This window comes from Daucus carota, chromosome 4, assembly GCF_001625215.2.
Source record: "Daucus carota subsp. sativus chromosome 4, DH1 v3.0, whole genome shotgun sequence".
NCBI classification, from domain to species: Eukaryota; Viridiplantae; Streptophyta; class Magnoliopsida; order Apiales; family Apiaceae; genus Daucus; species Daucus carota.
The window spans coordinates 31809324-31827181 of record NC_030384.2 but is presented as its reverse complement, the minus strand read 5'-3'; the positions used below and the strand labels follow the sequence as shown (position 1 = coordinate 31827181).

The window sequence follows — 17858 nt, the reverse complement described above, 5'->3', positions numbered from 1 at the left end:
AAAGACTTTCACGTCAATAAATTGTGATGAAATACGATACTTAAAGAAAGAGATTTTTTCATACATGAAAATTTTCTCATAAGGGACAATACCGAAATGTCCCATGAAAATATATTTATATATATGGGGGATGTTATCCCATATAATTCGGTAGAAAATTGTTTCATCCTGAAATTTTTCACTTTAAACACCTTCTTTCTACTACATGCATCTTGATATTATTTGTATGTTCTTTGATGATAATAAATGTGAAGATTATTCGAATAATCATCAATATACTTATAGGGTTAATTATCTAGTTGGTCACTGAAGTGGGCTTAATGTATCAAATTGGTCACTGAACTCAAAACGGTATCAAGATGGTCACTGAAGTGGTCATAAATATCAAACAAATACCTTGAAATATAAGTTCAAGCAGTAAAATATTATTTATAAAGTTTTACACATTATTTTTGAATCTTACCAAAACCAAGTAAAAGGTTACGACTTCTAATATTTATGATAAAATATTTAGATTTTATCAAGTTTATTTATTATTTATTTTTAATTAAAACAAAGAAAATAACTATATAATAAAATATAAATAATATATAAACTTGATAAAATATAAATATATTATTTTAAATACTAGAAGTCATAACCTTTTAGTTGGTTGTGTTAACATTTAAAAATAATGTGTAAAACTTTATAAATAATATTTTTACTACTTGGACTCATATTTCAAGGTACTTGTTTGATATTTATGGTGACTTTTGTGACCATCTTGATACCGTTTTGAGTTCAGTGACCAACTTGATACATTAAGTCCACTTCAGTGACCAACTTGATAATTAACCCTATACTTATATAAAGGAGAAGCGAGGGGCGTGTAGGTGGCGCCTCTCACATCGCTCCGTTCTATTTTTCTAATTTTCTAGAATTTTTGGATGTAAAATATCAAAAATTAGAACTACCTTTTCTAGTTTCGGATATATTAGAAGTAAATTTCAGAATATGATTTTGTTTCAGATTATTTATGGAATATAGAAGCTTTAAAGTTTTAATCTGATTTTGTTTGATATTAATTATGGGAAAGAGTAGCACACAAGTCTCTCTACACCTATAAATACCCCTATACGTTGTAAGGTTTTGGATTATCTAAACACAACCTTCTATCTCAATACCACAACCCTACATCTCTCTGGTGATACTTCTCTTGCTCGATTTCTAACTGGGTGGTGCCGTTCTTCTGCAACGATAAGTGAAGACTGTTTATACGGTATTAAAAAAAATAAAGGTTGTTGCAAGTAAAGATAGTTATAGACCGCTGTGTGAGAGTCGACAAATCCAAACACGGGAGAAGAATATACTCTTGACATGATATTGATGGATGATATCAATAAATTAACTATTAGTGATGTATGTTTGTTGATTATTCTTTTATAATATTTGTTTTGTTCATCGGACATGTTTGTTGTTAAATTTTATATGATTTACTTTGTACACAGGAAAAAATTATTCATGCATTATTTGTTTGCTCCGTTCAAGCAACTTTTAAGTGAAGACTATTCATACAGTATTAAAAAATATAGGTTGTTACAAGTAAGGGTAATTATACACCGTTATCTCACGGATTTAAGTTAAATGTTTTTGTGCACAATCAATCCAAAAAAATTGGAGGAAGATGACAATGTAAGAACATGATTACTTTTCAATAAAAAAAAACACAAATAAAATTAAGATTCGTCGTGTTTTAAATAGTTGATTACAGGTAGAAATTTATTTTCATTTTTTCAACATGAATTATAGTCCAATTTTGCAATTTTATATATTAGTATTGGTATTACATCAAGCTTTTTATAATATATAATTTATTTTATCCTACAAATATTAATTTTTAATCGCTAATATACTTTTTATAGACAGCCACTAAATTATTACATTCTACAAATATTAATATTGAATCATTAATATAATTTTTATAGGCCGCCGCAACGCGCGGCTTCTCAACTAGTTGAATTATAAAAGTAAGGTGTTGTTTGATCATGTGGTATCAAAAAGCAAATCATGTATGTATATAATATCAATTCCACACCTTATGTTTAGTTTAAAAAAAAAATATTCTTGTATACGTATATGAAATTTCAAGATATAAATTTTTGATGCCCAAAGGAAGACGGGTATGATAGGGAAAAGTAGTATGAGTATTATTTTTTAAATTATTCTTTATTATTTTGTAAAATATTTAAATAAAAATTATTATTATTAAAAAAATATTTATAATTTAGATATATATAATAATTTAATTTGATCAATAACATAAAAATAGTTTAAGTTGTACAAATTTATTACAACACTCGAATAAAAAATGATATCATGACACTTAAATCTGCCACTTTAACCTGATTCTTGATTCCAACCACGTACCACCACTCCAACCAAATAACCCCTATGAATTTTGGAGCTACACTTGAGAGGTTCTCATGCTTGTTAGATGTGTCAAATCATTTTTAAAATACATGCATACTATAATTATATATATGGAGATCAGACCAATAAATTTTGTTATAATTGATTTTTATCTCCACTTTGCATAAAATATATTTTATAATATCCTTCTTGTAAAATATATATGGTCATCTAAACTTTTTAATAAAAGTACGACCTCCATGGAACTTAACCTTGTGCTATTAATGTATAAAAATTATATATTTGGGAAGTTCATTTTTTATATAAATAGTTTTTATTATCATTTTGGGAGACTCTTTAATCTTTTCATTCTCACTAGTTAAGGATTTAAAATTGATAACCAAATTTCCCGATTGAGATCGAACAAGTTATGTGTTATTATAGTCAAAATTACATATAGTCTCAGTATAAAAGATTGATACCTGCATCCGGTTGAGGTTCATGTTTGATCATATTTGTTGAGGTTAGTCTCTGTATGAAAGATTGATACCTACATTCAGTTGGTTCACGTTTGACTATATTCGTTGAGGTTGATGATTAATCATACACAGCAACTGGATCCATAAAGATATATGATCAATCATCAATATCAACCGGATCATCTGATATGTATCAATCTTATCGGCTGATAATCAAGTGGATCATCAAAATGGACTTGATATACCAAGTTAGTCACCAAACTCAAAACGGTATCAAACTGGTCATATATAAGTCAGTTATACGATCTCTAAATATGAGTTCAAAAAGAAAAATACTGTTTATAGATATTTACACATTACTCTTAGAATGTTATCACAACTTATACAATGTTGTGATTTCTAATATTTATGAAAATATATTTAGATTTTATCAAACTCATTTATTATTTACTTTTTATTATATATTTATTTTCTTTATTTTAATTAAATTAAAAAATAATTACTAAAACCTGCATTTTAAGTTCGATAAGTGTGAAAAAACCCATCTCTCTCTACACGCTCATGCCTCTTGGGTCTCGAGCCGGCCGATCTGCTTTTCCTGTTTATCGTTTTAACAAAACGTATTATTCGAGTTGTAACATTAAATATAGAGTTGTATTAACGACATATCTATATTGCTACGGGTTCTAATTTCGAGAAAGCTCTCGTCAACTCCTTCCCCGAAGGCAAACGTTTTTTTGTCTTGAAAATTTTGGTAATAGTTGCTATTTCAACTCTGTTTTTCAGGTATCTCTTCGTTTTTTTGTTTGTTACTTTCATTTTCTGATTTATTTTGAGTGAAATTGCGAAAAGGTGTTGACTTTAATATTGTTTGCTTGTGGGTATTTGTTTGTGTTGTTTAATCCTTGTGTTTTGTTTGGTTTTTGGTGTTTTTGGCGGTTGTTCGTGTTACAAATGAGACGCTTCGTTGTTCGCTTCGTATATGACGAGGCAACTTGACCGATAGCATAGCGGTGATGGCTGATGGTGGCGGTGACGGCGGTTTCGGGATGAGATCCGGTTTCAGAAAGGAAAGCGCTAATTGTGCCTTAATTGAGGGCGTTAATTGTGCCTTCTAATTGAGGGCGTAAATTGTGCCTCTTTATTGATGACGTAAATTGGGCCTCTTGTGCGTAAATTGAGCCTCTTTATTGAGGACGTTAATTGTGCCTTATTTGAGGACGTTAATTGTGTATTAATTAAGGACATTAATATTTCATTATTATGCCTTAATTAAGAGTTTAATTGTCTCAGTCATGAGTTATCATGATTGTGGAAATATTTTGATATAATCTGTTAAATATATCGATTTATATTTTTTTGTTTTTCTTGTTTTATTTTCAGGATTTTTTGAAGAAGATCGATTTTTTTTTTCGGTACTGTCTAAATTTCCCCGGCATCTTGTATGTCCGACGGTTAGATAATAAACTTTTTTGAATGAAAGAATTATCACGCTCATTTTCCGATTCTCGTTGAGATTTATTCTATTTTAAAAAAAAAAAAGTTCGAGTGTCAAGAACCGTTCAAGTTATTGGGTGCGGGAATAAAGCGGCAGTGAAGCAACAACCCAGCGAGGAGTTGAAAGAGAGACGCAATGGCAGAGACAAGATTGACCAAGACCCAGGAAGATCAGTGGATTACTCAGTCTCAAGTTTTTCAAATCTACAATCACTTTGATAACCTTCCTCCTGCTCAACAACACCTCAGGTACTTTATTAATTACTCTACCAATCTATCTAGGGTTCATATATTTACTTACGTAATTGTGCTAAACACACAGGCTCCAGCTTTTTCGCGACGAGCACATCGATTATCTCACTAAAGGCCTGCGACATCTCGCTCCATCCTTCTGCGTCTTGGATGCCAAGTACTTTTTTATTATTCTCGTCTCGTAATTTATCATATCAATGTATTCGTTTTATTAGTAAGTGATAACTAGGTTTTATGAAATTGGATCGTGTAGTATGAATTGCGGAGTCTGAAATGGAATTGTTGTTTTGGATTTTATTTAATAGTCGGCCTTGGCTTTGCTACTGGATTCTTCACTCCATTGCGCTACTCGGAGACTCTGTCGATGATGAGCTAGAGGACAGAGCTATTGATTTTCTGGATCGTTGCCAGGTTAATAATTTTTTTTCAAGTATTTGAGATTATTAGCTATTGGTGTCTCAACTCTAATTCCACGTAGCTTGTTTTGACTTTCCACCAGAGTGTATGAGTGATAGGGGATGAATGAAGAATCGTTCTGAAAACAGGATTTTTCAACTTAATTTGATTTCATTTGTTGACAGGGATCCGATGAACCTATTTTCACTATTTTAATCGAGGGCTAGAAATTTTGTGACATTCTACTTTCATTTTTCTAAATCTTTTGTTTTTGTTATGAAACTTAATTCAGCTGGATAATGTCTTGTTGGTGAAATTCCTTGTTACTTGGACTCGGGTACGCCAGTACGGATCGTCGGACACGACACATATCCGAGTGTAGGACTTAGGAATTTTGAAAATTGGGGACAAGGGGACACTGTCGTACTTTCGGACACGGGTATGGGGACACATCGTAGTATACTAATAAACAAGTATGGCAAGTTAGACATTTTAACAAAAAGTAACAATAAAACTCAAATTAGACATGTTTTTGTAGGGGATTTTACAAATTAGGCGTCTTTTATACTTTAATCCCATTCTTGCTTCTTTCTTTTTTCTCACATATTTCTTTGGAATTGTAAGTGTGACTCATAGTTTATTTGCATCAAGCTTTCGAGGGGCTCATTCAAGACTTACTCGAACAATTACTCAACAGAAAATAATTGATTTTTAAATTGGTGAAAGTGTCCCATTTTAGTCAGAGGATCCATTAATACGAGATAAGTGACCTTTAATACGAGAAAAGAAATTTTGTCTGAGCTTATCATGCCAATTTTTAGCAAACATTGCCATGCATGGTCTTATTTTAGTTAATTTGTTGCGCAAGGTGTCATATATACCTGGTTTCTTACTTCAGCTTTCCTGTTTTGATTCTTTTTCTATCCATTTACTTCTAGGATAAGAATGGTGGATATGGCGGTGGGCCTGGACAGGTAACTCTCACATCTATACTAAACAATTTACTAGGAAATTATACAGACATCTGAGTTTTCCATATTCATCTGTAGTTTTTTATGCATGTGAAGTAGTTACTAGTTGATGTCTCAATATAATTTGAGAAGATACTTCACAGTTGGAGATCTTTAAAGGAACAATTTGCATGGGTGCCTCTTGTAGCTGGCGTTTATCTTTTATTAATAAATACTATCTAAGGTGTCTTTCTTTAGTGTTCATTAAAGCAATAGTGCATATCATATCTTTATACAACAGAGAGGTGACATTCTATTATCTGGTTAGTTGAAATATAATAACAACTCTTTGTGATCATTGATTAATGTTGTATTAATTAAAAATATTTACTTCCTAGATTGTGAAGGTGGTTAATGTAGAATTGTAGATCACGAATGTGAAGTCTAATTTAGCACCCAGAATAAGGTATTTGGTTGTATAAGGGCAATGGTATATGAAGATGAAGTGTATGAGCTTATTGTATTTTTGTCAAATTTGACATGAGATGTTAATCATATAATAAATTTTTTTCTTGATTTACTGTGATGGTTGATTTTCTCCTTTATGATGCTAACTCATTTATGAACTTCCTCAGCTTCCACATCTTGCTACAACTTATGCAGCAGTAAATTCACTTGTTACTCTGGGTGGCCAGAAGTCATTGTCATCTATCAATAGGTGGTCAGTTTAGTACATTGGGAACTGTACTAAAATTTTATTATATGCTTGTGCCTATTGCCCAACGGCTGACCAACTGACTTCAAATTAATGTTCATGCATTTCAGAGGTAACTTGTATTTGTTTTTGTTGCGAATGAAAGACAAGAATGGAGGATTCAGGTTAGCCATTCTGTTAATTTGAAATTTCACCCTTTATACTGCATGCATTGCTTCAATATACAAAGTAGAGTGTACAATTTTGCTGGATGTGCATGAAGTGGTCAATGTTTATATAAACGTATTACTATATGTGCAATTTAAATTGTAGCTGTCAGTTTTGTCTCATCCTGCGTTCACCAGTTACTTGAGCTCGTGGCATTTATATACCCTATAAATAGATACCTATTTATAGTTTATATTCTATAGTGTCTAACCTCGTGGCTGTTAAAAAATTTGTTGCTAAAAGTTGTTGAGTAGTTAAAACCTTGAGGTCACTTCTTATAGAAATTCTATGTGGAGCTTAATTTTCATTGTCAACATGTATCACTTGTAGCTTAAAAAATACCTTCAATTAAATTAATTAACTTGGGGCAATGATAGTAAAAGATCAACCAAGTCTCAGCTTTAAGCAATGCTTTTTTTATAGTTTATCATGCACTTTAGGCTTCAGTCTTCTCAGAACTAGTGAGAGTATCCTGTGATGTCTAGCAATTTTGTTTGACATACTTATCTTTGACCTACAATGCCTTTTTTTTCTTAATAATAATAAGCATCACTTTCCATAGGATGCATGATGGTGGAGAAATTGATGTTCGTGCTTGCTACACTGCAATTTCGGTATGTGTTGTTGTCTTGGTATTATTGCTGAGTTATAATAGTTCGTGATCTTAGAGGAAAGCTAAAATCTGTTTTCTATGTTTCTGTAGATTGAAGATTTAATTGATTGTGCCCAGTTCTGTAGTGTGGACTACTTCAAATAACTAAATTACCTAACGTTATCCAATATTTAAAATAATCATCTTCAGCTATATATGAAGATGTGCATAAATTTTCTAAAAGAATCCAAATTTGTCCGAAAAGTTCCTGCTTATTGCTCAATACTAATATTTGATGGAAAATGGAAGATAAATCTTGTCTCTTTCAAAATTGTCTACTGGTTTTATCTTGAGTTTTTATTTTTCTACTTGTAGGATTTAGTTTTCTCACTGATGGCTACCTTTTGTGTCATCTTCAGCCATTTATGTTACTTTATCTTTGCTCTATTAGGTTGCAAGTATTCTAAATATATTGGATGATGAGCTGATTGAGAACGTTGGAAATTACATTTTAAGGTTGGTACAAGTAGTCTATACTTCATTATTGGCATAGCGATGTGAATTATGTAGTATGTCGTAAGTCAAGAGTTCTATTCAGTTAGATATCAACATGTATATTCCTCTTTTCTTCCTCTTATCAATTTGTTGAAATATTGCTTGTGCCTCAAAATAAGTGTAGAATTTCGAGAAAGTGCCTGTGGGAGATTTTTGTTCGTGAGGTGACTTGATAACCTTTTTGGGGTTGTATAATTATTCATTCAGACACGAGGCACATTTTATATACACAGTATTTATGGATTACAACAAAATGCAGATGTGCTGAGAAATGACTGAGTTATTGTTGGCTCATAAAAGTCCTGAATGATGTTATGCTTTAGTTTTCAGCTTATGATAATAAATGTACAAATTATAAATATAGGGCTGCTAAAGATTGCATTCGGGGTTACAATTTTTTTGTTGGTTCTAATTTGGAATTTGTATCTTCATTTATTAATGCCACTAACTGAAGCTTGTCTGGTTGGCATGTCCCCTGTAGCTGTCAAACGTACGAAGGTGGAATTGCCGGAGAACCAGGTTCTGAAGCTCATGGTGGGTATGTTTTGCACACATTTCACCGTTCAATCAAGGAAAACTATGTTGTGAATCCACACTATTTTTCAGATTAGCTTGGTTTTTTGATCTTATGTTTTATGTTTGTGATGTTTTTTGGTTTTGAGCAGCTATACCTTTTGTGGGTTGGCCACAATGATATTGATCAAGGAGGTCAACCGTTTGGACTTGGCTAGTTTAACTGTAAGGACATTTTCTGCTTCGTAGTTCATACTGCTTGTTTTTTTCTTCACGTTATGAAGTCATATAATGTTTCCTGTACATAAACGTATCTGATTTATAATTGTGGCGGTGTAATTGCTATCTTTAAGCTAAAGTGAAATTTGTGTAATTGCTATCTTTAAGCTAAAGTGAAATTGGTGTAATTGCTATCTTTAAGCTAAAGTGAAATTGGCCTCGATACTAAAATATTATTCTTCTCATTTTGCGCTGCTCATTAAAAACTTTCCCTTTAAACTGTTTTTTAAAATGAAATATATGTACAACATGAGCTTGTGACATACAGTTTTAAAATTGTTATAAGGATAAAATATTATTGTAATTAAAGAGTTGCAGTTTTGTCTCTTCTGGTAATGCAGATGGCCCACTTTCATGATATGTTTGTAATTATATATTAATGAATTCCGACTAGTAGACTATTAGTAAGCCTAGTCGGCCAATGGACCCCTGTCCACTATACTTGACTTACAGTCTTAACAACCATTGCTCCCTTTCTAAAACTAAAAATCCTTGTTTTTATCTGTATGGACATCAGATATCTCTCCCATGCATGCACATCTCTCTCTAGATTCTGACATCTTCCAGAATTCTCAATTAGGTGCAGTAAATGAAGACTGCGAGGGAATAATATATAGATTAAATATATATTTAAATATGGAAAGACGACATTCATCTTGAACCACATGTGAAAGAATATTGGGCCTGGTTCTCGATGGAGGAGCGAGAACATTTCTAGAGGCTCAAGGCAGCCACAACAAGATTGCTGAAAGCATGATGTTTGTTTGTACCATTATAAAATTCTTGCAGAGCATTAGATAACTGAAAACTGGAACCAATGATTTGCTCATCACTAAACCTTCTATATAATCTATTTGGCCTTGTAGGCGAAGCATGCTTAAAGTGAAATTTATGACCTTTTACGCTCGATAGCTAAACAATAGAAACTCAAAGCAAAATTCATGTTAATTAGCTTAAACTCTCAAGGCGAAGCTGCAGCTACGGTGGGATGAATGGTTTACAATTGATATAGGTGGACTGAGTGTTGTAAATTTCCCCGTCCGGACCTTTTGGCATTCTTTGCCATTTATGGAGGTCACCGAGAATGTAGAGAGCAGGTTTCTGAACTTCTGGAACGCATAGGACGAACCGACGAAGAAATTAGAAAATTCGTTCAGGTTGTTTATTGTTGGAAGGGTGACATACCTTTAACATAAATTCAGCCAACATGTTTACCTAAAATTTCAGTAATCCCTCTGCATTTCCATTGAAAATGGTTATACAGTACAAGAAGTTCACAAAAGAATCAAATACTATGCAGTTTCAACAAAATTGTCACATGGTGATTGGTAACCACCCAATGGTCAATGCTTACTTCTAAATACTAGTTTTAGTATTGAACAGGGTATGCAGTCTCTCTGTTTAGGTACCAACATTTGCCTCAGATTTTATTTATTTATTTTTGTAATTTAGCATCTGCCTCATTTTTTTGGTAATTAAACGTCTGCCTCCTTGTCTACCCTTCGCCTATTATGCTCCATGAAAACCATAAGGAACTATTTGCACCTGCATAATAAAATGTTTTGCTTGCTTATTTGGTTGTGCTTACCAAAGCTTAATATGTGAGTGTGTTACTCTGCGGACTGTATATGGCTGCTCCGTAGAAGACCTACAATTTTGTAAAGCATAGTCATTCTCTTTCAAGCATGCGAGACACCTAAAAGGTTATGTTGTGCATTTATTACATTAGGATTGGTTGGTGTTTAGACAAGGATTGGAAGGTGGTTTCCAAGGGCGAACAAATAAATTGGTCGATGGTTGCTACTCATTTTGGCAGGTATTCTATTTTGTTTTGGTTTGTTATTACTCAGGCATATTTTTTTCCCATATAGTGTAATAACCTACATTAAATTGATCAGGGAGGAGCATCGGCATTAATACAAAGATTGCATATGATAGTTGATGAGCAAGCTTTTGTGTCTGATGAAGTAGATGAAAATGATGCAGACAGCTCTCAAACTTCTGCTGATTTAAGTGAAGAAGAACAATGCCTTGGTGGGAACTCGCCACATGCTGATGAACATTGCTCTCATGAGGATGGTATGCTAACCAGGGACAGTTTTTACTTTTTACTAATAAACAAACTCATTAACACTATAAAGAAAAACTTCATCATTTCCTAAAGCAGAGCGGTGTACCTAGTACGAAAAGTACGGCATCTGCTTGTTATGTTGTTGATAACTTGATGTTCATATCTCCCAGGTGCCGGACAGCGAAATCCTTCTGATCAAGTTAAATTTGAGCGGTTAGGTGTTGGTTCTACTGGGAGAAGAGGAAATGCAGAAACAGAGCCTCTATTCCATTGCATAGAGTTGCAGCGATATATTCTCTTATGCTCTCAGGTTCCTTTCACTTCTACAAATTTCTGTGCTAAATATCTGGATTGAATCTCTGTTACTCTTGGTTTCTTGATACATCTTTTTTGTGTGTGTGGTAAAAAAAAGGTTTATCTATTTCCTATAATTAAAGCTACTTTCCAGGTCTCTGTCAGTTTCGCAGGGTAACTTGAGTTGGTAACACTAGTCTATACAATTCTTTGCTTTATTTATGGTGTTACAGATTAAAGAATAGATAATATAATTATGTGCTACTTTTAATGTTTGCTTGTATATTACAAGGTCATTACTGAATTTTAGAATTAAGTGCCCAGTGCCCAATCTTGGTTTGTGACCACAAGTTAGTGATTAAATCTGGTAGGTATGCTAATCATGGAGTTTTGGTTATAGTGATTTATTGGAGTTTAATAGTTTGTCTCTGTTAATTTCCCACAAATAAGGACAACAAAGAAGTTATCCTTTTCGCATGTTCAAGACTCTGGAAAGTTCTAGTCCTTTAGACTTTTTTGGGTAGTGTCCTGCTCAGTTGTCATTCTTTCTGTCGTGATTTTTTTGGAGTTGTTTTTCATGCTGTACATAGTGCTAAAATGCTTGATGCTTTCAAGGAAATCTTATTGGTTAAGTTGTTGCACTTTGAACATTGCTAAGATTAATGGCCTGACCAGGTTGAAAATTAGGCTTGTATACATAATTCTGGATTATCTCTGTAATTTTGTTGGCACAGGTCGAGGGAGGGTTTAGGGACAAACCAGGGAAGTATAGAGACCACTATCACACATGCTATTGTCTAAGTGGCTTATCGGTGTGTCAGTATAGCTGGTCAAGTAATGTTGATTCTCAGCCTTTGCCAGCTGCTGTCTTCGGAAATTATTCTAAAAATCTCTTGGAACCTGTCCATCCGGTGTACAACGTTGTCTTTGAGCGGTACAAGGAAGCGCGGGAGTTCTTCATGTTGCCTTCCTAGGCCTCTTCATGTTTGTTTCCTCGGCCTGAATACACTACGGCCTAAATACACTACAGAATTGTGAAAATTGTGAGAACAAATCAAGTCTTGATTCTGTTGTAAGATTAGAACTCGCAGTTACCTGTCATAGAAGCATAATTCTGGAGCGTTTATAAAATGACATTGATATTGTACTCATCTCTGTTTGTGTATGAACAATTGTTTATTCATAGTATACGTCCGGAAAGTCAGACATACAAGTTACTCCCTTTGTCCCCCTCTCATTTCAAATGCGTGCAAACGGTGTACGTATACGTAAACAACACCGGGGACGGGGGACGGGGGGAGTGCAACACTGGACACTTTCACCTCTATGAACACGATGATGGGCAAAGAGATTTGTTTACTGTACCCCGATTTAGAGAATTGATGAGCCGCAAATACATCTTTCGTATCGGGGAGTACGACCTAAAAATCTTGCAGAATTTAATATAATGCAAACAAGTTCAGTTTGAATATGAAATTTTAAATTTTCTTTTATCTATGTCGACATTTACGGGGTGTATTCGATTGAGATTTTAATGGATTGTTTTTAGTTCATGAATTTTAATAGATTGTATGTGATTTTGTGCGGATTCTTGATAAAATGTCGCAGAGTTGATAGGATTTTAGTACAATACTTCAAAATCCCATTGATTTTGATGGGATTTCAAAAAACTTAAAATACATTGGAGATTGCCACAAAATCCATCATTTCATGAAATCCAAAAAAATCCATCAACATTTTAATATCATCAAATTTTAATGGATTTTAAACAATCTCAATTAAATACCCTCAGATTTTATGAATGAAACTCTCCTCCTCTAGATCAACTAATTTATTACATCATCACCGGGACACTGGTCAACACCCCCAACAAATTGTTCAATGAATAAGTATCAACTAGGGGGATAAAATTAAAAATATCATTAAACTATACCCAATTGATAGTTGTAGACTAGTAGACTTTTGTCTTTCAGCGAAGCAGAGATAAATATTGTGATTTATGTAGAATGTCCATGAACTTAGATTAAAAAAAAGAAAAAAGAAAGGGAAATTGGAAGCAGAAGCTGTCACTATTCTTGCTTACTTTCACTTTGCTCCCTTTGCTAACTTTGCTTCGTGTGTAAGCTCAAATCTTCTCGTTTCCACCTATAAGCCTTCACTTCCAGTTTTAAACTATACATACAAGCTATACATACATGGAGAAGAGCGAAGCAGCTGAGAAGCAGTGGAGAGTCTCCGACATCACCAATCCCAGTCCAAATACTTCACTCAACTTGCCGCCGGCGCGTTCCCCCACCGACTCATCTCTCTCGTCTTGCCGCTCATCTCTCGACCACGCCGATGCATCGCAGCACCTCTCTTTACAACCCTCGCCCTCGCCGCCTCTTCAGTTTCACAACTCTCCTCCGACTTTCTCGCCGACTTTTTCGGCGGCTCCGAACCGGTCGGTTCCGGCCGATCCGGTCACGGTTACGAAGCCACAGCGTGCTGCTAAAGAGACTAGCGGTGGAGTTAGTAGTATAGGGACGAGGCGGATGAAGACGACGTCGTCGTTTGGTTCGAGGAGGACGGTGAGTGAGTTGGTGGTGAAGAAGGCGGCGTTAGGGTTCAGGTTTTTTGGATTCGTGTTTTGTTTGGTTTCATTCTCGGTTATGGCTGCTGATCGGAATAAAGGCTGGGCCGTTGATTCCTTTAATCGGTATATTGAATTCAGGTAAAATAATTTTGATATATGATATATTTAGGTCTCCTTCCCCGGAGAACAGTGATAGCAGCATAAGCTCTCCTAATTCATTTTCTAAAAAATAATATAATATAGGGCTCCCGTGATACATGAATATAGTGGCAACTTCAACACTACAATTGGAGAGAAGTAAATAGAATGTCAGTGATTGATAATAAGTTAGGAGCATCTATATCCTCTTTAAAACAGAGGAGAGATAAGACTTTTAAATTTTTAAAAAATCATTAGAGCAAGTCCAATGCAAGATGCTTATGACTTGTTTGAAGAGGAGGAAAAAATTAGAGGAGGAAAAAATTGTTTGAAGAGCTCATTGGAGATGCTTTAAACACCGTAAAAAATTGTTTTCAGGTGGGAAATAATTGCGGGATGATATGTAGAAAAAGTAAAGAACACTTGTTGAAAGTAAAATTGTTCTAATCAGAGTGTGGGTTTGTATGTGTGAATTAAAGCTGAATTTATATGAGTTGAACAGGTACTGTATTGCGGTGAATGCCATAGGAGTTTTCTACTCGGCTTTACAGGGACTAAATCTAGCTTATCAGTTATCTTCTGGAAAACTAGTTTCAGGTTCTCATCTCCGTTATATCTTTGATTTCGCCTTTGATCAGGTGTGTGTTCCCTCACCTTTACTCTTTTTCAAATTTTGCTGATTATTTACTTTAGCCGGTATAGATTAGTTTTACATTTTTACATGGAATTTGACTTATCAGTTTTCTTAATATTTCTCAACGAAAATGACAATTCTGGGGTGGTGGCTCCACTCCGGCAATTTTTTTTTTTTTTTTTTTGCCGCGAACCGGCAATTTTTTACGTGACACAAAAATTAGAAATTTTCAAGGTGTATTTAATTGAGATTTTAAAGGATTGTTTTTCATTCATGAAACTCATGTGTATTCAACTCGGATTTTAAAAAATGTATCGAAATATGGGGTATTTAATTAGGATTTTAAATTGTCCTACAAAATCTGGTCGTATTTAATCAGGATTTTAAATTATGCATAAAAATCCAATGGTATTCAATTGAGATTATTTAAAATTCACTAAACTCTGATGGTATTTGCATATTGATGGTTTTTTTAAAAATTCATAAGATGATGGATTTCATGGGATGTTGAGTGTATTTTATGTTTTTTAATCCCATCATGTTCCATGAGATTTTGAAGCATTGTGTGTAAATTCTATGAACTCTACATAAACTCTACGACGACGTTTTATCTAGAATCCGCTTAAAATCACAATCAAATACAATTCATTAAAATCCATAAATTTATTTAAATCCGAGCTGAAAACACCCCTTAGTGTTTAAATATGTGCTTTTGGTTACACAAGCATAACTTTTTATGATAGTTTAATAATGTTGTATTTACTCCAATTACATGGCGCAACATTGAAATACATGAGATATATTTACATTTATATTTAAAAAATTTCACTTTAAAATATATCAATATAGGACCTATGTTACTCTGACTCGGTATGAAGTGTCAGACACGACACATCCGAGTGTTGGACTAGTAAAATCTGAAAATCAGGGACATTGTCCTATATTTGGACACGGGCACGGGGACACGACATAATATATTAATGAACAAGTATGGTAGGTAGATACCTTAACAAAAAGTTACAATTAAATTCAGATTAAACACTATTTTATAAAGGATTTTGTAAACTTGGGATCTTCTCATTGTTTTTTTTTTCTTCTTCTTTCTTTTACTCATTTTTTTTTGTTTGCATGTATATTTAACGCATATGTGATCTTTAAGTTGGACACTCCAAGTGCCCAACTGTTGGAAATGGGTACGACTACCTAAACATAAGAGTTGGAGTAACACAGTTAATAGGGCAATAGGGCATAGGGCAAAGGTTTAGTGGAATACTCTTAAATTAGTTCAATGGAGTACTAATTGGTGGTATTATATGTTATACTCCACTGAAAATAAACCATATTATATAGAATACAGATATATTTGATGCCGTATGATTGTTTTGCCTACATTTTGGTAGTCTAAGCATTAAAGAGTGGTTAAAAGCTAATTAGTGTGATTTTTTTTTTGGTTGCTATTATTATCTTATTTATACATCTTATTAGGGGATAGCACAAATTTGCAAGAACAGGTAATATTTATTTAGGAGTATGCAATAAAATATTAACCGTCAGAATACAAAACAATATAAGAATTTGCTCATTGCTCTTCAGGGTTTTTTTGTGTCTGTATAAGTTCTTCAGTTTCTTTTGTGTCTCTAAAAAAAAAATTCTACTAGTTTTGTTATCAGTAAGCAGGTCTACAGCTTCAAAACTTATTGGAAAATTTGAATGGTTTGAACCCATCTACGTCGCCCACAACCATGCCGTCAAGGAATTTTATTTTACAGTTTTTCAATTTTCTTTGCGTTGGAGACAGACTTATCTCAAATTACAATATAGTGGAGATTACACTGTAACCTTGTTAGGGAGGGAAGAGAAATTTGTCCCAACCAAGCGAATCTTATACACACGACATATCTTCTGTTCTATTGATCAGCACCAAGTTTAACATATTCCTCCTTTCTATATTATAACTACTTCCCCTGCTAATAGAGTATGCATAAAGAAAAAAAGTTGTGTAAATGTAAGAATGTGCTAGAGGTTGGTTTTAGGATATCATTCACTCCTTACAGACACCTGTTTATTCATGAAATTAAGGTGAATTGTTTTGCACATCTCTGTCCAAATGTTTCTGTTTATAAGCTTAGAGATTGATAATGTAAAGAATGTATGAGACAGCAAAAGAATCTTCCAGACAATGAGAGGTTAGTTTTAGGTTATAATTCACTCCTTACAGACGCCTGCTTATTCATCAAATTAAGGTGAATTTTTTTGAACATCTCCGTCCACATATGGTGGTGTATAAGCTTAGTCCTCTGACTGATAATGTAAGGAATGCATGAGACATCAGCAGAATCTTTCAGTTGCTACAATTTGGCAGATTTTATTTATTTATTAATTTTGCTTCTTTTTCTGCGTTCCATGTATATTTGAATCCTGTATTTAAATTGCAGGATCTTATGTTCTTTTGCATATTTTTTAGTTAAACAGCTTTTCAAAGTGTATGGTTATAACTGAAAATGAATTATGTATGTATATAATGTGTTTGTGTATATATTCATGTCATTGCCATGTAAACGAAAGTGAGTTTATTCTGAACAATATACTATCTAATTTTAAATAAATGCTTGGGGTCTAATATTGCAGATTCTGGCTTATCTTCTGATATCATCGTCATCATCAGCAGCCATTCGTGTAGATGACTGGCAATCCAACTGGGGGGAAGATAAGTTTACGAATATGGCAAGAGCTTCAGTGGTAGTTTCCTTCATAGCATTTGTGTCCTTAGCTGCTAACTCCATGATATCTGGTTACACTCTATGCACTTTATAGCATATATATTTATCATTGCTGCCTATAATGATCGATCTGCTTCTGTATCTTTGCCTACGAGATTAGTGTTGTAAAACAAAAAATGTCACGGGTAATGTTGTAAGTTATATGCATATTTATAAATGCTTGTATATGTATATATTTATTGTCCGACTCTCTACGCCTGAAGATACTTGAGTTGGATGTTTCTTTGGCAAGTTGAGTAAGATGTTGCAAATGTAAAATATAATATTGTGGTTACATGACTTGTTACACTAAGAATTAAAATAGGGAACTCTGCTCTGTATATATTTATCATTGTTGGTCTGTATATTAGACCGTGCATCGATGTTTTACATTCTCTTGTACATAATGTATCTACATGTAGTCTACTCCGTGAATATATTTAACCAGTACAGCGTGTCATCCCTGGCCTTAGGAATATATATACCGCTACTAACATGGTAGGGAGCTGAGGGCCTGGGGCGTGGCTGTTCTCCTTGTGATTGCCATTCCCATGTTTTATATTT

General features: G+C 33.7%; 2 protein-coding genes across 2 annotated transcripts; both read left to right on the top strand.

Annotated features, from left to right (window-relative positions):
- The first annotated feature begins 4413 nt into the window (after window positions 1–4413).
- Window positions 4414–12339, top strand: LOC108219387 (protein farnesyltransferase subunit beta). The gene is made up of 14 exons (XM_017392805.2): window positions 4414–4613; window positions 4687–4773; window positions 4922–5027; window positions 5951–5986; window positions 6598–6680; window positions 6788–6841; window positions 7447–7498; window positions 7928–7992; window positions 8513–8569; window positions 8697–8769; window positions 10553–10639; window positions 10722–10902; window positions 11065–11204; window positions 11923–12339. Exons 1-14 carry the CDS (start codon window positions 4501–4503, stop codon window positions 12160–12162), a joined length of 1374 nt encoding a protein of 457 aa, XP_017248294.1. The 5' UTR covers window positions 4414–4500; the 3' UTR covers window positions 12163–12339.
- An 863-nt stretch (window positions 12340–13202) lies between these two features.
- LOC108218860 (CASP-like protein 4A1) lies at window positions 13203–17589 on the top strand. Its single transcript, XM_017391998.2, has 3 exons — window positions 13203–13901; window positions 14404–14539; window positions 17164–17589. Exons 1-3 carry the CDS (start codon window positions 13384–13386, stop codon window positions 17347–17349), a joined length of 840 nt encoding a protein of 279 aa, XP_017247487.1. The 5' UTR covers window positions 13203–13383; the 3' UTR covers window positions 17350–17589.
- Window positions 17590–17858: the final 269 nt, after the last annotated feature.

Excerpts from the sequence above, each read along its gene's own strand:
- LOC108218860 (XM_017391998.2), top strand. The coding sequence starts at position 13,384 with ATGGAGAAGAGCGAAGCAGCTGAGAAGCAGTGGAGAGTCTCCGACATC. Across the intron at positions 13,902-14,403 it reads AATCGGTATATTGAATTCAG|GTACTGTATTGCGGTGAATG; the intron begins GTAAAATAATTT and ends TGAGTTGAACAG. Across the intron at positions 14,540-17,163 it reads TTGATTTCGCCTTTGATCAG|ATTCTGGCTTATCTTCTGAT; the intron begins GTGTGTGTTCCC and ends CTAATATTGCAG.
- LOC108219387 (XM_017392805.2), top strand. The coding sequence starts at position 4,501 with ATGGCAGAGACAAGATTGACCAAGACCCAGGAAGATCAGTGGATTACT. Across the intron at positions 6,681-6,787 it reads TCATTGTCATCTATCAATAG|AGGTAACTTGTATTTGTTTT; the intron begins GTGGTCAGTTTA and ends CATGCATTTCAG. Across the intron at positions 10,903-11,064 it reads ACATTGCTCTCATGAGGATG|GTGCCGGACAGCGAAATCCT; the intron begins GTATGCTAACCA and ends CATATCTCCCAG.